We start from the raw sequence: 20632 nt of genomic DNA on the forward strand, positions 1-20632 counted from the left end.
AAAGTGTTAGAGCATTATAGGGTTAGTCATAAAGTAGCATCAACCTACTATCCACAAACGAATGGGCAAGCAGAAGTTTCTAACAGAGAAATCAAGAAAATATTAGAGAAAACAGTGACTGCATTAAGGAAAGATTGGTCAATCAAACTTGATGAAGCTCTGTGGGCATATAGAACAACGTTTAAAACGCCTACTGGCCTTTCCCCATTTCAACTTATTTAGGAGAAGGCTTGTCATCTTCTGGTGGAATTGGAACATAAAGCATATTGGGCATTAAAAACATTAAATTTAGATGTCAAAGCAGCAGGGGAAAAGAGAAAACTTCAAATCCAGGAACTTGAAGAGATGGGGTTAAATGCATACGGTTCTTCAAAACTTTATAAAGAACGCACAAAAAAAATATCATGACAAGAGGATCGTGGAAAGAAATTTTCATCCTGGTCAATATGTGCTACTATTTAATTCTAGATTAAGACTCTTTCTTGGGAAGTTAAAATCTAAATGGTTAGGATCTTATGTGGTGAAAGAAGTGAAGGCTTATGGAGCAATAGAATTAGAAGATTCAGAATCACATGAACGATGGATAGTAAATGGTCAAAGGGTAAAACCTTACTTGGGTAATGAACAAGAAAACCTCACTACGATAATCCTTTTAGATGACCCTTAAATAAACAGATGTCAAATTATATGACGTTAAAAGAGTGCTTACTGGGAGGCAACCCAATCCACATTTTAGTTTTATGTTGTTTTGTTACCTTTGTTGATTTTATTTTTCAAAAAAATAAAAAGTTAAATTAAAAATTAATAAAAAAAATATGGATTGATTAAGGACTAAATTTGAAAAAATTGTGGTTGAAACCATCACTCAAATTGAGAAAGGATAGTAATGTATAAAAGGAGTGTGAAACCTCCTTAAAACAGTTTGAGAGACTTTCACTGGTAAAGAGTTAAATTGAGGTTGCCTAACTTTCTAGTCAATTTGCATCATAAAAACAAACATGGAGATGATTGAGGCATGTTTATTAGAGATGGATGTGAGAAAACTCAGGGCCAAACAACTAACCTTTGCAATATATAATGAAATATGTAGAAAAATAACAATTTTTGAGCTGAAATTTGTTTTATTGCACCCTAGCTTCTTATATACATATATTGTTTTACCCTTTGGTATGCTATCAAAAAGAAAGCATAACTGCAATTCAAATTTCTATAATTAGAAGAATTGGGTTTGTTGTGGTTGCTGGGATCTTGAGAATGAAAAAAAAGAAAGAAAAAAGGGAGATTACAAAATAATCCACATTCTCATTCTCTTTTCTAAAAAAATGGAAAAAAAGAAAAAAAAAGAAAAAAGAAAAGAAAAGGGGATTACAAGAATAAAAAGGGAAATCGTGTGGATGAATCTTATGGAAGGGATAATAGATAACACAATTAGAAATTGAATTGCAAATATGCTATTCTTTTGTTAAGTGTGCATTTTGTTATCCTAGAAAAACCAAATTTTCTTTGAAACCCAACCTCATTACAACTTGAAAAAAACATCAAGATTTATGTTTGTAAAAGTGTTTGTAGTCAACTGGAAATGAAGGACAACCTTAACTTAGCTTGGAAATCAGTGAAATGAGAGGGGAAACACTTACTAGTGAGGAATTAAGAGAGAAATTCCTTAGTTTGATTCTCAGTAAAGAATAACAATTGTTTACCTTGGAAATTGAATATATTCTTATACTGTCTTGGTTTGAATTGATAGGAAACACCATAAATTTTTGTTGATTTATCCTGTGCTCTTTTCATGAAGTTGTCCTGATATCGAACTACAAATTTGATTTCTAAGGATTTTAGGGAGGAATGAACTCTTAATTTTTAGGATTCAATTACTTTGCTTGAGGGGAAGCAAGATTCTAGTTTGGGGGAAAATTGATAAGTGCCAATGTGTAGTATTTATAATTGAGAAAATTGAACACTTTGGAACTTATTTGTTGCTTAATTCAGAAAATTACCCTAATAAGAGAATTATTGAATCCAATTATGTATTTTGAACCATGAAACAAATGAAGAAATTTAATCTCAATTTTTGTGTAAATTTCAAATGAATATGAAGCATTAAAAGAAAGAAAGCAAAGATTTAATTGGATCACAAGAACGAGTAAAGAAGGAAAATTTAAAGGAAGCATCTTGCTCAAGTTAGAAGATTTAGCTTAGTCCAGATTAAATTAATGGTGCAATTCTAATCAAGCTCAGGCTAGAATTGCTCGCCCAAGCTAAAACAACATTGAATGATCTAGCTTAAGCTAGACTGGTTCGCTTAAGCTAAATTTCATTAAATAAATTCTAGAACAGAATAAAAACAGGGGCAAAGAATAGAGGATTTTAGAGAGAAGTTAGTGAGAGAAGAAGAAGAAAACTCTCTTCTTAGGAGAAGAATTTGCTCAGATAAGCTTTTCTTATGCAATCCAGATCAAGAATGAAGATGGAAGAAGCTATCATGAGTAGTTAAGTGCTTTCAAACTTGGGATTGAATGTAATCTACTATGATCAAATGTATTCTTGTGATATATATATATATATATAATATTTCCTTTTCTATTTGTTCTTAGTATTTTCGTTTCATGCTTATTGCTTGATTCTATCCAATCAATAGAGTCTTGATTTTGACCCTTAAATTTAAGTGGAAAGTATTTTTAGGGATATGAAATAGACGAAGATACTTGATAACTTGTAATGCTAGGAATAAATTTCAGGTTATTAATTGCATCATAATCCTGTTCATAAAGTTGGATGATTTGTTACATATATGAGGAATTAGAGTTTGAGAAATCATCTTATGAATTTCATTAGTGAGAAATCAAGGTGAATGACTTTAAATTAAGCATCAAGAATAACTAGTTTTGAGTATTATATATTGTATTATTTCAAAATATAGATGATAGAGATAGACACAATTCAATCCCAAATATTTTTATCAATATTTGATAAGTTTGTTTCGTTTCTTTTTGAATCACATCTTAAACATTGAGTTATTATTGGTAAAAGTGTTAACTTGGTCATGAAAAAGTGTTCAAAGTTGTTTTCTATACTTAATGAGTTTTATTTCATAACATCTTGATTAGAATTGTTCTATGTGGATTCGACATTCGTACTTTAAATAGTACTATATTACGGTTGATTCATTATACTTGTTGAGAAAAATCAACACTCATCTTTAAAACACTCTCCACATGTCCTTCTTTCCTATTCCATAGGAAAATTTGTAAAGAAAAAAATTAACACTTGACCCAAAACTTCTCTTCTTCACATAGTGCCACTCTCTCTCTATCTCCCTCTCCATGGTTACAGTTTTCAACTATTCTACATATGTATAAAAAGTTGTTCTTAGAAGGGCAGATGTGAAGGGATGGGGTAAAAACAGATGGTGGGTTTCTGATATAGAATTCGTGAAAAAAAAGACATCTAATTATTAAGATATGTTTCTACATAAAATCTAAATATTGTTCAGATTACTTTTGGTGTCATGATCCTCATGCATACCTCATTACCTCCCGCACTAATCACATAAAAGGAGGACTATGGATGATATTTTGACACCATCATAAACTTTACATCAGAACCAACCATGGGAAATGAATTATCAGAACCATTGATCAAATAAACTGTAGGATATCGTGTGCGGAAGCGTGATAATTTCAACCAAAGATTATGAGAAATTAAAGTAACAAGTAAAGTGAGAATGATACCAGAATTTTTAGGTGGAAAACCCCTTTAAATAGAGGTAAAAAACCACCGGCAAGAGAGCCAAAACTTTCACTATAATGATACTGGAAGTACAATGAATTCCTCTCAGGCTAATAGATAAATAGCCCTAAAACAAATCCTCTCTATATGGGTTAAACACTTACACCCAAGAACAGAAAGAGAGAGGAAGCAAGTATGTGTTGCTTGTATGTGTTGCTTGTTTGTAGTGTGTTACATTGCTTGAAGGAAGCCACTGTATATAGTGGTTCTAGGAGACAACAATAATAAATACAATTAATGGTAATTAACCTCTCATTGATTGCAATTGATTGCGGGAATTAATCTCCAATTGATTGCAATTGATTGTGGCAATTCATCTCCCATTGATTGCAATTGATTGCGAATATTAATCTGCGATTGCAATTGTTTGGGGGTCATAACAATATGATGGGAAAAAAAAGCATTACCACTAAAGGGAAACTCATCGCAGGTTTTGTCGTTGTTGATTACGGCACAGTGTAGGCATAAATTAGGCTTCCAAATCTTGACTCTCATGACTGTTTTAAACATGAAACGTAATCCAGCAGAACTGTGTTCGTCAGGGCCCTCGACCGTTATATCCAAATTGCCATTGGTTGCTCCAATCTTTACTATTACAGAAAGACCAACTTCTCTTCTATTTCTAGAAATATGATCAATACAGCCACTGTAAGCAAAATAGTGTGCGAGAGTCACTGCATGAGGTTCTTCTTCATTCATATTCTTCCTCTTTTCCAAAACAGTAAGACCTCTTATGTCTTCTGTTCCAAACAAATACAAATCTGTCTCCGTAATTCTTCCTTCATGAATCTGCTTGCCATGCTCAAAAGTTGCTGGTGAACAACTTGCTACGACGTGGTTCGACGAGCGGGTACGTACCAGAGCATCTGAATTAGGAACTGTTTCTACGTCCAACTCATAACCATACCGTGAAAATTTTCCATTTTGTTCTGGTATTACACTTAAGAGTTTTATGAATAAACCCGTGGCACCTTTACCTTTACCACTTCTCGTAAAACTTAGTATAGAAGTTGAAGGACCTAAAGTATATGACATGGTCCACTTCTCACTCCAACTTTCACCGCGTGTTATCTTAAGCTCTCTTTCTGACAAGTGAATGAAACCATCTCTTCCCAACTGATGATGAAAAGGTACTCCGTGCCTCACCCCAGGAGCATTGAGAAGACCAACTGTGCGAATACTGTTTCCCATCTAAAGGCAAGAAATTAAGAATGGAATTAAAGGAGTATATCTGTGGGATGATGAAGTTGGAGAGATGATGGTATATAAATATGTAGGGTTAGTGTATGGGACAGAGTATGGAGAACTCAGTTTTTTTTTTTATCACCAATCAAGTAATATAGAATCACTTGATCCAACCCATTTACCTTAGACAAAGATAATCTGTTAAAAATCATCATAACTTAACCTCAAAACGTCTTTCACATAAATGCTAAAAAATTATCTTGTCATAAAACAAACACAGCACAATTAATAATAATAAAGACAAACTAAAAGATCAATACACTAGTCAGAAAAAAACAGAAGAATATTTAATAGATATACAAGAACAAACCTTCAATTGAACCATAGAGAAAATCTTGAAATAATTTATAACTCCGCCTTTAAAAAATAATCCTATTACTCGGTTTCCAGTTAGTATATGTGGGTACCGAGGTAGGTAGGTTTTCTCTGCTATGCTTGGTTGGGATGTTAATGGGGATATTTATTAACTCTTCAGTGTGTAGAGTATAGAATGTTTCCACCTTATATGCAAACCAAGCTTTGTTCTAACGCACAATAATTCAATTTCACAGCATCTAATTCCCTATCATGTGTTTCTATCGCACTTCCATCTTTATCCTATGTTGTTCATTTTAACTTTGTTTGATTCTTTAACTTTATTGTTTCTTTTTGTCTTTTTAATATGCTTGTTTGATTTCTCACAGCAGGTTTAAGAAATTGACATGGAGGGTTACAACCAATTTCCTAATGACTTCAATTTTTCTTTTCTTGTATACAAAAACACATAAATAAACGATAATGAGTAGATAAAAAAAAACATTTTCTCATTGTAAAAGAGCACTAACACTAGATGGGCAAAGAAGATTTTTTGGTCACAAAAGCACAAATCTGTTGTGGATGCAGTGGCTACTTGTCTTTTAGCGGCATCGTTTTTTTCTTATCCTGGGCTTGGTCCATTAGTTTTAGGTGCAGTGGTTTTCTAACACCTTATATTCTGCATGCTGATGAGGATGTTCATAGGAAGGGAGATTTATTAACAGAGAGTGTAGACTCTTTGGTCCACAATGTAAAGGCATAGAATCTTGCATATGGCCGGCAAAGGAAGCCTTATTCTTCAGCAGATTATTTAATTTGCATAGCATCTAATTCTCTATCCTTTTCTATCACACTTTTATTGTCTTCTTCACTTGTTTGGTGCTCTTTTTTTTTATCTATCATTACTTTGGCGCAATTGAAAGTTTGTTTTTTGCTGGTTAGAATCATAATTTATTCATTATTCTTTGTTGGACTTTGGAAGGAGGTATTAGAATCTAAGTATGGTTTGACATGGTTGTCAAACTCTTATGTACCGAAAAGAAATAGGTTCACATCTAGATGGTGGATAGATTTATTCAAAGTTAGTATTTCAGACAAAGGAGACAACTGGTTCAATCAGAATATGTTTTGGAAAGTAGGATCGGGGGAAGGTCAAATTTTGGGAAGATGAATGGCTAGCCAATGGACAACTCAAAGTAAGATATGAAAGAATATATAATAACTCTGAGCTTAAAGACAAATCCATTGATTGTTTTGGAAGTTGGAACTCAGATGGGTGGGAGTGGAAATTCAGTTGGAGAAGAGAGTGATTTGAATGGAAAAAAACTATGATAGAGGATTTTATGTCTATATTAGCACAGGTGTCATTACAACCTGATAAAGAAGATTCAAGGTTATGGAACGATCCTCCATCATATACTTTTTCGGTAAAATCTACTTATAATAAGTTAGGTAACCATGGGCCTGGGGGTATCAGTGTTTGGTTCTCTTTGGAGTTTAAAGGTCATGCCCTCAACCATGTTCTATGTGTGGAGAGCTTTCTCGAATAGGTTAGTGACAAAACAGAATTTGCACAAAAGAGGAGTGTCATTAGGAGATACTTTATGCATTTTATGTGGAAGGGAAGAGGAGACAATTGCACACACCCTCCTTTCATGTAGGGAATCATGTAAAGTTTGGAACATGTGCTTCAGCTGGATGGGAATTTGTTCTGTGAACCACAATGAGATGATTAATCATTTTGAACAATTCTCTTGTATGTGCTTTAACAAGGAAGTCAATATGTTATGGAAAAGCCTATGGGTCTTAATAGTATGGTGTATATGGAAGCATAGAAACAAAGTTATCTTTAACCAAGCAAAGATAGACGCAGAGGAGATTTTTACCATGACACAAGTACAATCATGGATATGGTTGAAACATAAAGAAAAGAGAGTTATGTTCTCCTTTTCCGATTGGATCCTATCACCTGTAACCTGTATTAACATGGTAACTAATTAAGTGAATAAAGGTGTTTTTTAATTTTTCATAACCTGCTGCATAAATATTACAGGTACCAGTACAAGCTTTAAGATTTTTTGTATTATTGGTTGGATGTTGTAATAAATATTGCCTATTTCACTCAAGGTCAAGGTTATGGGTTTTTATGTTCTTCTTGGTTCAGTTTGAGAGGTGGGAAATGTTGTTTTGTTTTTTTTACTGGTGCAGGTACAGTTGGCGGGGAGCAGCGCATTAATCCTATAAAGGGTGAATGAAGTGCGAAAAGATCTCAGAAGGTAGATGGAAGAGTAAGCGGTGGTCCGAAGATGTTATCATTCAAGGTTTTTAGACCCAAGTTTATGTAGCAAAGGATGGACAACTGGGTCAACAATTTTGGAGCAGGATTCGGCAGGATGTTATGGGGTTGTAACAGAGGTGTGGTTCTTATGGGGCTGCACCTAGTTGGAACCTTGTATTTAGTCAATGTACTGCAAGGCTTAAGGAGAGAGAGCGGAGAGAGAGTGGGAGAAGTTTGAGGGTGATGGCAGAAGCTTCTTTCTTTTTCACTAATTTTCCAAATGATTTTCAAGAAAAAGATTTATGGAGAGTTTTTCAACATTGGGGAAGGGTTGTAGACGTCTTCATTTCTAGAAAGTTAAATGCCAGGAAAAAACGTTTCGGTTTTGTCAAATTTCATGAAGTTAAGGATGAGTATGCTTTGGAAAAACAGCTTGATTCCATTTGGATTGGTACATGGAAGCTTCAGGCAAACAAACCGAAATACAGAAGGCGAGAGAAGTTATTGCACATTCCGCGGAGTCCGACTTTACATCGAAAAGTCTGGAAACAGAAGAATCAACAGTGCTCTTATGCACAAGTAGTTATGGGTGGAAAAGCTGGTCGCGTTCAGAAGGAAGAAGATGTTGTTTTGCCACATGTTAGAGTTAATGCGGAGACGTCATTTTGGTTGGAGAGATGCTTCATTGGGAAAATGTTAAGGGCAGCGGATGTGCAAAAAATCAAAGAGAATTTTATTTTGGGAGGTTTTAATTCAGTAAGGGTGAGAATCTTAGGAGGAATGTTTGTGTTACTATCAAGTGAAGAAGAGGGACAAATTAAGAGGTTGATTGCAGACAACAAAGAATGGTTTGAAGGATTTTTTGAGTCAATTGTTCCATGGGATGACTCTTTTGCGGTCTCTGAGAAGATAGTTTGGTTCCGATGCAGGGGTATACCGTTGGCTCTTTGGAGCAACCAATGTTTTGAACGCATTGGGTCTCTTTTAGGCAAGCTCGTAGAGGTTGATGAAAGAACAATTTCTAAGGAGGTGTTAGAATATGCAAGGTTGTGTATTAGAATCCCTTTGGGCATGGAGGTAAGTCAGGCGAAATCAATGAAGATAAATGATAGGTTATGTCAGGTTTTTTTCGAGGAAGAAATTTTCCCTGTTTCTTCACTTGGATTTCCATTTCACAAGTGGGGGGTGGCTTCAGAGGATGAATCGGAAGCACAATTCGACTCCAGCATAGGTGAAGTTTTATCAGAGTTTGAGTACTCAGATCATGATGGTAGACAAGGAGAGAGGAGAAGGGAGGAGACGACTGTTCAGTATCCGGCAGAAGAGGGAGAAAATTCAAAAGGCGGAACATGCATTAATGGAGGAATTATTTCTGTTGGAAAGAGTCACAATGATAGTATGTTGGAACCAAGGAAAGAGGGGATTATCAACTTGGAAAAAAGGGAGGCACAAAATAATATATTAGTAGAGAATAATAGTGGAACGGCTACAGTTGGGAATATTGTTGGGGGATGGGCAGATGACCTAATCTGCAGTGGGCCGGTTCAAGCCCAATTGAGTGCAGAAAGTTGGGTAGGGGAAACCCTAATTTCTGACCCAATTTCAGACCCAATTGCTGACGTGGCAATGCAACTAGGGTTTGGAATGGAAAGAGTGGAGAACATGGTGGAAGGCGGAGGCGGCGGCGGCGGAATCCTCGATGACTTTCGAGGGTGCGACGGAGAGGTAGGGAGAGAAGAAAGGGTGGAGACGTCGACGGAGAAGCTAGCTGCAGTGGAGAAAGTCGTCGGCATCCCTTCTCAATCACAGTCGAAGGTGGGCGACGCGGGGAAGAAATTCACGGCGTCTGGAGCGCCGACCGACGTGGGAACGGTGATGGGCGGTGGTGAAGGAGCACGGGTCGCTCCAGAAACGCAGGCGACGGCGACGACGTACACTGGTACTGGCTTTTGCGAGCCTGGAACGCCATGGTGCGTCGCGGGGGGTGGCGCCAGCGAGAGCTCAAAGCGGGGCGGTGATACGAAGGGAATCAGCGACGTGGAGGTGAACGGTGGTCGCGAGTTCGAAGAGGCTGGACAGCTTGATGAGGAAGAAGGTGAGTTGAGAAGGTTTGATCAAGGAAGCAAAGAGACCGTCGAGTGCGAGACAGACGACGAGACAACAAAAGTTACGAAAGAGTTGAGCATGGAGGGGTCAGTACAGGGTGCAATGATTGCGGACGTCGAAGGGATCGTTGTGTGCGAGGTAGACGACGAGACAACAAAAGTTACGGAAAAGATGAGTACGATGGGGCTAGTACGGGGCGCAATGGTCACGGATGTTGATGATAGAGCTGTGGTGGAAATTACACCAAAGAATAAGATGTGTGGGATGGAGTTAATTTCTGCTAGTTGTCCGGTAGGGAGGTTGTTGGACAATATCGGAGGAGGGGTAGGCGATATATCGATTCTAAGAGATGGAAAGTCACCGTTGGTTGAAAGATTATCTAAGTCAAATTCGTTAAAGGGTTTAAGGTCAGAAATTTCTATCTCAGTTAGAGATGTTAGAAAATATAGAAAAATGTTGAGATTAAAAGATGAACAGGGTGAAATCAAGAGGGCGTGGAAATCTGGTAAGGAGATGGGTTTCACGTTGTTAAAAGAAGAAGAGGTAGTTTTAAATAGACTGAGTACCTTGGAGAGTCGGGACTACAGATGTTGTCAGATGGAGAATAATGTTTTAGATGATGAGTCTAATTAGTATGAATATAAGGGGGATTGGTGGAAGCACGAAAAGAACATACTTAAGAGACTTGATTAGAAAAGAGGAGGTTGGAATGGTATGCCTACAGGAGACAAAGTGCTCAGAGATTAGCAAGGAGCTATGTTATTATTTGTGGGGTTCAAACGAAATTGAATGGTTAGAGAATGGGGCAGTTAATAATGCAGGAGGAATTATTACTATGTGGAGAAGAAGCAGTTTTGATATGACGGGATTTTTTAATGGAAAAGCTTATTCGGTTATTGAAGGAGTTTGGAAAGCAGGAGATGGGGTACAACTTACGATAGTGAATGTGTATAGCTCCGGTTCGTTGAAAGCACGGAATGAGGTATGGGAGGAGATTAGTGAGATCAGGAAGAGACAACAAAACAGGGTGTGGTGTGTTGTTGGGGATTTCAATTCAATTAGAAGGAAGGAGGAGAGAAAAAGCACAGTTTCAGTATCAGATTATAGTAGAGAAATCAAGGGGTTCAATGGTTTTATTGAAAGTACAGAATTGTTGGATATCCCGATGGTTGGAAGAAAGTTTACTTGGTACAAGCCGAATGGTACGATTAAGAGCAGAATTGACAGGATTCTTGTTTCAAGGGAATGGTTGGATGTATGGCCGAACAGTAAACATTTAGTACTCAGTAGATCAGTTTCTGATCATTGTGCCATAGTGCTCCAAACAACATCGGTAGATTGGGGGCCGAAACCTTTCAGAAGTCTAGATGTGTGGCAAAGAGATGGAAGATTTTTAGATTTTGTTCGGAGCAAATGGCAGAATTATGAAGTGTTGGGAGGAGGGATGTTTGTACTAAAGGAGAAATTGAAGAAGTTAAAGCTTGATTTGAAGAAGTGGAATAGAGAGGTTTTTGGGAATGTCAATCAAGAAGGTATCTTATTACAAAAGAAAATTCAAGAGTTGGACTCAAGAGATGACGAAGGTTTTTTAGATGAGTTTGGGCGGGAGGAGAGGAGACTTTTGTTGGCTGAACAAAGTCAGAACTTATTTAAACAAGAAGCGATTGTGCAACAGAAAGCAAGGAAAAATTGGTTGAAACAAGGTGACTTAAATACAAAGTTTTTCCATTCATCGGTGAAATGGAGGAGAATGAGAAACGGGATTAACGGGGTAGAAGTGAACGGTCAATGGTGTGAGGAGAAGGAGGTGGTAATGAATAAGGTCAGGGAGTTTTTCGAGGCTAGATTCGTTGGGGAGCCCGAGCCAGTGGTTAGGTTGGACAATGTTCAGTTCTCCTCGTTATCAAAAGGAGATAATGAGTCTCTAGTCGGAGTTGTCTCTGAAGAAGAAGTTAAGAATGCTGTTTGGAGTTGTGATGGTTCGAAGAGCCCTGGTCCTGACGGTTTTAATTTCAGTTTCATTAAGTTTTGTTGGGATTGTCTTAAGGAAGATTTTATCTCAGCAGTAAATGATTTTATGGTCAATGGTAAGTGGCCTAGGGGTTCAAATGCTTCTTTCATCTGTTTGATTCCTAAGAATGATAATCCGCAACAGCTTAATGATTATAGACCGATTTCATTGGTAGGGTGTGTGTATAAAACAGTTTCGAAGATTTTGGCTATCAGGTTGAAAAAAGTGATCAGTAAAGTTATCGATGTTAGGCAATCTGCCTTTCTTCAAGGAAGGGGGTTATTGGATAGTATTCTGGTAGCCAATGAAACCTTAGAAGAGTTGAAAAGGAAGAAGAAAAGTTGTGTGTTTTTCAAGGTGGATTATGAGAAAGCATATGACTCTGTGAGGTGGGATTTTATATACTATATGCTAGGAAAGCTTGGTTTTTGTGAAAAGTGGATTTCCTGGATTAAAGCTTGCTTGGAATCAGCGTCGATGTCAATTCTCGTAAACGGGAGTCCTACTAAGGAGTTTATTCCGAAGAAAGGGCTGAGACAAGGTGATCCATTAGCTCCATTCTTGTTTCTTATTGCGGCCGAAGGGTTAGCTGGGGTATCTAGAACTGCAGTAGAGAAGGACTTGATTGAGAGCTTGGAGATTGGAAATAAGTCGGTAAAAGTAAATATGCTTCAGTATGCTGATGACACTTTGTTCTTTTGTAAGGCAAAGAGCAAAAGTGTTTTTAATTTAAAGGTTATGTTGAACTGTTTTGAATTGGCATCTGGTCTTAAGGTGAATTTTTCCAAGAGTAGACTTGGTGGGATTGGGGTGGAGCAGACGGAGATTCTTCACTTTGCGAAAATTCTAAATTGTGAGGTAATGAGCATTCCTTTTAAATATTTGGGGATGCCTGTAGGGGGATGTCATAAGAGGGGTGAGTTCTGGGATGAGGTGGTTAACAGGGTAAAGAAAAGGTTAGGCAGGTGGAAAGGAAGATTTATCTCGATGGCGGGGAGGATTTGTTTAATTAAGTCAGTCTTGTCGTCAATACCACTGTTTTATCTTTCTCTTTTTAAGATTCCGTCTATTGTTTTAAAGAAGATTGTGAGTCTGCAGAGGAATTTTTTGTGGGGATGGGGGTCAGATGGAAGGAAGATTTCCTGGGCGGCATGGGATAAGGTTTGTAAACCTAAGGAAGCAGGAGGGCTTGGTATTATAAATGTCAGACAGTTTAATTTGGCTCTGATGGGAAAATGGATATGGCGCCTGAAAACAGAAGCAGGGGGTTGTGGAAGGAGGTATTGGAATCTAAGTATGGAGGATGGAGAGGTTTGAAGGAGCAGCGAGATAATAAAAGTAAGGTCTCTTTGTGGTGGAGAGATTTAAGGAAGGTCTGGAGGTCTGAGGATTGGGGAGGGAAGTTTGAAGATCGTTTGAATTTGGAGGTCGGAAACGGGAGAGAGATTATGTTTTGGTCAGACAATTGGATTGTCTCAGAAGAATTGAAGAGCACTTTTCCAAGGCTATATTCTTTATCTGTTAATAAGGAGGCAGTTTTATGTGATTGTGGATTGTGGGAAAACGGGACGTGGAAGTGGAACTTAAGGTGGAGAAGGGGTCTGTTCGCTTGGGAAGAGGAGCAAGAAAGTCAACTTTTAGAGTTGATCTCTAATAAGACACTAGAGACAGAAACAGTGGATAGTTGGGTTTGGAAGGATAGCGATTCAACTGAGTTTTCAGTTAAGTCCGCTTATGGGTTTTTAAGGGGAGAAGGTAGTGAGGAAGACTTAAGAAGGTATAAATTTTTCTGGAAAATTAAGGCGCTTCCCTCAGCTCAAGTCACAACTTGGAGAGTGATTGAAAACAAGGTTGCTTGTAGGGTTAATATAGAGAGAAGAGGAATTGAGATCGAGAGTAATTTGTGTTGCTTGTGTAGGAGGTCAGAGGAGACAACAAATCATTTGTTTTGCGAATGCAGAGTTGCTTGGCTAATTTGGAATCTCTGTTATAACTGGTTAGGAATAAGATCAGTGGATTGTATGGATCCTGGGTCTCATTTTGAACATTTTAAGATTCTAGATGCACCTATTTCAGTTAATCTTATTATGGGAAACCTGTGGATTGCGTTGGTTAGTGAGATATGGAGGCACAGGAATAATTGTTTATTTAAAGGTGGAGTGGTTGATCACACTGAAATTTTCTCTCTAACACAGATTAAGGTTTGGTCATGGATCTCATCAAAGATACCGTCAGCTAATTTCTCATTCTCTGATTGGTGTCTTGAACCCTTGGTATGTATGTATTCTGTTTAGTTTTTATGTAAAAGGTTGTTTCTTGGGTTTCTTTTATTATTGATTGAGATGGGAAAGAGAGTAGGAGGTCTTTTGGTTGATATGTAGATGGAAAGGCTCTTTGAGAAAATCTGTTTTGTTGTATAAGGGTTGGACCACCCCTGAAGTGGTCTTATTTAATTTCATTGCTATTTGCTGATAAAAAAAAAACCTAATTGGAACCTTGTGTACTTCAAGTTGCTGTCTTCAAACCAGGTCCATGATCATATAGGGCCGTAGCAGCTACATTTTGTGTTTGGAGGAACAACTTTGAAGGAGTTTGTCTCGTAGCTGCAGGGACATGTTTTTTTGATCAGATATTTATGTGTGCAGATTCAAATTCCTTTGCTGAAATTTTGAAGAGTGGATGTTCTTTTAGCATTTTTAAGATTGGCGTGCTGGAGCTGTCACAATGTTATTAGGCATTGCTGGGGGAATCTTGGACTTTGGCTGGGATAATTGTAAATTTGCTTCCATCTAGTTTTGATGCCACCACATTGTTTCTTGCTGGTTGTTCTTTTGGTGTGGTTTAGTTTTTTTGGCACTTTGTTCGAAGTGTGCTTTTGTTCTTAGTAGTTATTTAGGAAATGTAAGTGCATTCTTTTTTGCAGGTGAGAACCTTGTATGTGATCTCTGGAGGTCTAGAATCAACGGTTTCTTGTATAAGAGTTGTGACACCTCTAAAGAGTATCCCTCTTTTAATTTTATTAATTCTTTGTTGAAAAAAAAAACAAAAAAAATATGTATTATTTTTTTCTGATTAAAAAAATAATAATTTGTTCACTCAAAATGAAAGGAAGAATGATTGTTGGGTATTATAATGAGGCGGCATCTGGTTCTATTTCATATTTTCCAAACTACTTTTCTCTTTAGTGCCATTGTCTTTAAACATTTCATTTGTTATTCTTTCCACTTATTTGATTCTTGATATTTTTCCACTTCTTTCATTTATTAGTGAATTTCTTGCACTTTAAATAGATGTTTTGAAAACTGGTTTCTAACCATATTATTATACTTTAATAAGTTATCAATATCTTATTTTAAAATATTTAGATACTGTAAATGAGAAAGTGTATAAAATGCTTGTTTTTTTGTAAGAGATCATTCAGGATATCATTACTATAAGATAATCATATTTAAATTCGTACCTCATCTTTTAATAGTAATATGATTATTTCTCATGCTGATTCATTATTAGTTTTTAAATTATTTTTAATTAAAGTAGTTTAACTTAGATTAAATGAGGAAGAAAAGAGTGAAGGTGACCCAGGAGCTTGAAGCTGCTGCAAGGAGGTGTTTCTAAACCGAAGGCCTATGCTGGCACATATGGTTAGAAGGGGAGGGGAAGATGGTTGGTTTTCTCTGTATGCAGGTGCAGCGGTTTTGTAGGATGTGAAGCCATGAACAAGGGTGCTGCAGGTGCAAGGTTGGTTATTATGCAGAAATAATGCAGCTGCTGCAGAATTAATTCTGGAATGTTTGCAACCCAGTGCAGATTTTCTGTGAAGATGTTCTACGGGTTACAGCTTTTGCAACTCATTGCCTTTAGTTTGTGTGCTGCAACAGTTTCTCTGCAGAATCCCCCATCTTCATTTGCTCAGAACCTCCCATGTTTTGAGTTACTGCCGTGTCAATTTATGCAGCTAATTATTATCTATGCTTGCCAAGCTCGTGCCAAACCTGTGTGCACTTTTTTCCTGTCTCTTTGGTTATGTTGTACTTATAGCATGTTGTGAGGTAAGGAGGTGGGATGCTCATGGTTAATATTATCCGCAAGGGTGCAAGGATTGTAATACCGGTCTGTTCTGTAGTCGCATCACTGCTGCTGTGTAAAAAGAAACAATAAAGTTATAGAATCGAACAAAGTAAAAATAAGCAACATAATGAATAAAGAAGATAAACATGAAAGTGCGATAGAAACACATGATAGGGAATTAGATGCTGTGAAATTGAATTAGTGTGCGTTAGAACAAAGCTTGGTTTGCATATAAGGTGGAAAGATTCCATACTCTACACACTAAAGAGTTCATAAATATCCCCATTAACATCCCAACCAAGCATAGCAGAGAAAACCTACCTCACTACCCACATTCATTAACTGGGAAGTGAGTTCTGCATACTCTATCCCATGCACTAACCCTAAATATTTCTATACCCTTATCTCTCCAAACTCATCATCCCACAGATACTCCATTTCCGTTCTTAATTTGTTGGCTTTAGATGGGAAACAGTATTCGCAGAGTTGGTCTTCTGAATACTGTTGGGGTGGGGGAGGATCAACCTTTTCACTATCAGCTGGGAAGAAAAGTTTCCATTGACTTGTCAAAAAGAAGAGTTAGGGCAATCCTGAAAAAGAGGAGTGAGGAGTGGACCATGTCATACGGTGTAGATGTTTCATCTTGTAAACTCACTTTAAGGAAAGATGAAGATGGCAAGGGTTTACTCATAAAAATCCACAGCGTAATGCCAGGCATAACAGGAGATTTTCCAGTATACCGTTTTGATTTGGATGTAACTGAATCAGATGCTCGGGTACAATCCAACTGGTCGATCGATATCAATGGAGACGGTTCATCATCAACTCTGGACTATAGCAAGCAGATTCAGGCAGGAGGCAGCGTTACGGAGACACACTTTATTTTGTGCGGGACTGGAGACATAGGGAGTTTTATCGTTTTGGAACAGAAGAAGAAGAAGGAGGAAGAACGAGCTCATGCAGTGACTCTGGCACACTATTTTGCTTCCAGTGGCCGTATAAATGATTATTCTAGAAATAAAACAGATGTTGGTCTTTCTGTAGTGGTAAAGATTGGAGCAACCAATGGCAATTTGGATGTAACGGTGGAGGGGCCTGAGCAACACCCTGCTTTTGGATTACGTTACTTGTTTCAGGAAGCCATGAGAACCAAGATTTGGAAGCCTACTTTGTGCCCACATTGCGCCAATATCCAGAAGCAACGCAGCATGATGACTTGGCAGTCTGACAGTGATGACAGTGAGAGTGTTCCTGTGGCACGCCGTCATGGTGGCAGCCAGAATAATTTAAGAACTGTTAACAATGGTGGAAGGTTCATTGGCAATGACAATGGTAATTACACTGAAAATAAAAATAAATTTATGTTTTTTTGATAGTGATGGTGGTATAACTGATGTACCAAATTTGCTTAGTATTTTAGTAGGAAGTAACGTTATTGCATATATATGTAGTGGCCGTATGGCATGAATAAGCCACCATCATGTAAAGAAAATAAACCTAGAGGTGTTCTTGTTTTTTTTTTTCGTTTTAATTTTATTTACTTCGCAGTAATTTGTAGCTGTTTGTGTAATGAAGAATCAAATGTTATGTGTCTTTATATTCTACTACAGTGCTTATGCTTTTATGTTCTCTTTCTCAATAATAGATTTTCAGTCCATCATATTAAGTGAAAAGAGCATGTAAACAAGAAGTTATATCCCTCATTATTGCCTTGCAGTGTTCTAGACTGAGTATGATTTTAATGCAGTAACATGTGTTGAGTTATCTTTCAAAGCATATCATTAGAAGAATCAATGGAAAAAGATGGAATGTTTTTTATCAGCAAAGATTAAATGAATTAAAAAAAATATTTTAAACATTAATGTCTCAACCCGTATCAAGTAACAAAATACCCTCAACTACCCATACACTTACCTTTTCCACCACCCCACAAACCATTTACATCAACCAAAACTGCAAAAACTGAGTTGCCATAAACAAAACATTGCCTACCTATGGTGTCATGTGGACCAGAACAGCTGGAGTAGAACAAGTGGAGTAGAAAATATGATAGAGAATATGGTGTCATGTCATTGAAATAATATGTCGAAGAATAAAACTGGACATAAGATAGAAAATTAGATTATATAATTGATATGTGGTGATATGTGAGAATAAAAGATTGATTTGTAGTAAAATATAGAAGAATAAAGTAAGAGAACAGAACAGCAACATAGAAGTGAAACAGACAAAAATAAAGTGCTATAGAAATCACATTTCCTTACATTCTTGGAACTCAGATACACCAGTGAACTTGTTATGTTATCAGCATCAAAACTGTATAGGGTCTCTCAACAAAGCCATCTAATTTACAAACACGACAAAAAGGAAGCCATATAACTTGTTACTAGACAGCCACAGGAAACTTATCAAGATGGTCAGAGCAACGCAGTGCAGGGAAAAGCTTTCAAAGTACGTCTTCTTTATTATTACACTAACAACACACAAATATTCAATTGATAACAAGTATTCTCAGTACCCCTTATAATACTAGTGATAATAAGGAATTAGATGCTGTGAAATTGAATTAGTCTGCTGAAGAATAACGCTCTTTGCAGATAAAGTGGAAATATTCTGTACTCTACACGTTAATAAATATCCCCCATTAACATCGCAAGCAAGCATGGAAGAGAAAACATAACTACCCACATCCATTAACTGGGTAATGAGAGTAACCCTACATATTTGTATGTAATCATCTCTCAAACTCATCATCCCACTCCATTCCATTCTTAATTTCTTGCCTTTAGATGGGAAACAGTATTCGCATAGTTGGTATTCTCACTACTTTTGGGGCTAAGGAGGGTGAATCTTTCAATTATAAGCAAGGAAAACTTTCCATTAACTTGTCAGAAAGACAGTTTAAGGTAGAAGACAGCGGAAGTTGGAGTGAGGAGTGGACCATGTTATACACCATAGATGATTCAACTTGCACACTCTTATTAAAGAGGGGTGGTAAAGATGAAGGTGCCACGAGTGTAGTACTCATAGAAATCGCCACCATAACACCAGACAAAAATGGAAAACTCCAAGAGTACGGTTATGAATTGCTCGTACGAACAGCTGAATCAGATGATCAGGTACGGACCGACGTGGCAAGGCACGTCAGAGAAGGTTGTACATCAGTAGCGATAGAAAAAGGTAGGCAGATTCATGAAGGAGGCAGATCTACGGACACAGATTTTTATTTGTTTGGAAGTGGAGACACAGGAGGTCTTACTCTTGTGGAAAGGAAGAATCACGGGTTATTTCCAGTGACTCTGGCGCACTATTTTGCTACCAGTGGTGGTATTAATGATTGTTCTGGAAATAAAACAGATGTTGGTCTTTCTGTAGTGGTAAAGATTCGAGCAATCAAAAGAAATTTGGATGTAACTGTGGAGGGGCCTGAGCAACACCCTGCTCTTGGATTACGTTACTTGTTTCAGGAAGCCATGAAAACCAAGATTTGGAAGCCTACTTTGTGCCCACACTGTGCTAATATCCAGAAGCAACGTAGCACAACGACTTGGCAGTCTGACAGTGATAGCAGCGAGAGTGTTCCTGTGGCACGGCGTCATGGTGGCAGCCAGAAAAGTTCAAGAACTGTTAACAATGGTGGAAAGTTCAATGGCAATGGTAATGGTAATTACACTGAGAAGACTGAAAAGACATTTATTCTTTTTGGATGGAGATTGTGGTAACTAATGTAACAAATTGTTATATATTCTTAGTATGAAGTGACGAGCTTGAATATGTAGGGGCAGAATAAGCCACCATCATATAAGAAAATAAATAACCTAGGTGTTCTTGTTTTTGTTTTTTCGTTTTAAGTGTATTACTTCACAGTAATTCATAGCTTTTTGTGTAGTGTAATGAAGAACGAAAGATTTTGTTATGTGTCTTTATATTTATTTATTGTTGAGAAAAAAAAAATAAAAATTCACTTTATTTTTAAGTGAATAAAAATTCAAACAAAGCCAAACCAAACCATTTTAAGTGCCATCTTAAGTGCACTTTGCAGGGAACTATTTTCCTCAGAATCATCAAAGCCAAACCATAATCCGTGCATTACACAACTCAACATAAAAAAAGAGACCTTCTGATATGCTTTAAAAACCATTGGTCCCTCTTTGTGCCACCACAACTGCATCAGCTGTTCTTGATAAAGTTAAAGTTAAAACCATCTGGATCTGGACTCTTCGAACCACCACATTACCAAATATCGTCTTTCACTTCTTCCTCGAAGAAGGTAAAGACCATACTTAAACTGACCTCCACAGGTAGGGCTCTAAACTCCACCAGGCCAAGACTCACACCAAGATTGTGGGTAGCCTTAAATCTCTGTTCGAACAATCTCTTAGCTTCCCTACGAACTACTTCCAACTCTTCACACCATTGATTACCAACTTCAACACCATTGACTTCTGCAATTTTTGGCTCTACTTTTTGCAATTTTATTCTGGGTTCGTCTAGCGCTGAAAAAATTACCACAAGTACTTTGATATGTTGTTTGCACCCAGGTGAGGAGGAACGTCCATAAACGAATCACAAAAAGAAGATACAGGGAAGAAAAGCCAGGACATTTTGTTTTCGGAAAACCAGTTTTATTCACTCTCGGTCTGGGACTTGCTACTGTGTCTGTTGATATTTGGCTGAGATTTGAGCCCCAGATTAGTCCCACAAGATTGGAAATAAATTTTTTATTCATCACTGCCAGGGCTGAAAGGAAGATTCGTTTGTGTGCGAAACTGTTTAATTCCACGTGGGTGAATACTCATCCGTTTGACCTGAAATTTGTCCCGTTTTGTCCCAAATTCAGT

General features: G+C 37.4%; 3 protein-coding genes across 3 annotated transcripts; 2 read left to right on the forward strand and 1 right to left on the reverse strand.

Moving 5' to 3' along the window:
* Window positions 1-3724: 3724 nt before the first annotated feature.
* Window positions 3725-5492, reverse strand: LOC137838102 (uncharacterized). The gene is made up of 2 exons (XM_090301659.1): window positions 5345-5492; window positions 3725-4980 (listed from the first exon to the last, which is right to left on the reverse strand). The coding sequence occupies exons 1-2, from the start codon at window positions 5357-5359 to the stop codon at window positions 4042-4044; spliced, it is 954 nt and encodes a 317-aa protein (XP_090157785.1). The 5' UTR covers window positions 5360-5492; the 3' UTR covers window positions 3725-4041.
* A 9733-nt stretch (window positions 5493-15225) lies between these two features.
* LOC150028165 (uncharacterized) lies at window positions 15226-17395 on the forward strand. The gene has a single exon (XM_090301660.1). It carries the CDS (start codon window positions 16256-16258, stop codon window positions 17162-17164), a length of 909 nt encoding a protein of 302 aa, XP_090157786.1. The 5' UTR covers window positions 15226-16255; the 3' UTR covers window positions 17165-17395.
* Window positions 17396-18442: 1047 nt separating this feature from the next.
* LOC150028166 (uncharacterized) lies at window positions 18443-19707 on the forward strand. Its single transcript, XM_090301907.1, has one exon. The coding sequence runs from the start codon at window positions 18581-18583 to the stop codon at window positions 19511-19513; it is 933 nt and encodes a 310-aa protein (XP_090158033.1). The 5' UTR covers window positions 18443-18580; the 3' UTR covers window positions 19514-19707.
* The last annotated feature ends 925 nt before the right edge of the window (window positions 19708-20632 follow it).

Source organism: Phaseolus vulgaris, chromosome 4, assembly GCF_051622355.1.
Source record: "Phaseolus vulgaris cultivar YP4 chromosome 4, ASM5162235v1, whole genome shotgun sequence".
NCBI lineage: Eukaryota > Viridiplantae > Streptophyta > Magnoliopsida > Fabales > Fabaceae > Phaseolus > Phaseolus vulgaris.

Excerpts from the sequence above, each read along its gene's own strand:
- LOC150028165 (XM_090301660.1), top strand. The coding sequence starts at position 16,256 with ATGGGAAACAGTATTCGCAGAGTTGGTCTTCTGAATACTGTTGGGGTG.
- LOC150028166 (XM_090301907.1), top strand. The coding sequence starts at position 18,581 with ATGGGAAACAGTATTCGCATAGTTGGTATTCTCACTACTTTTGGGGCT.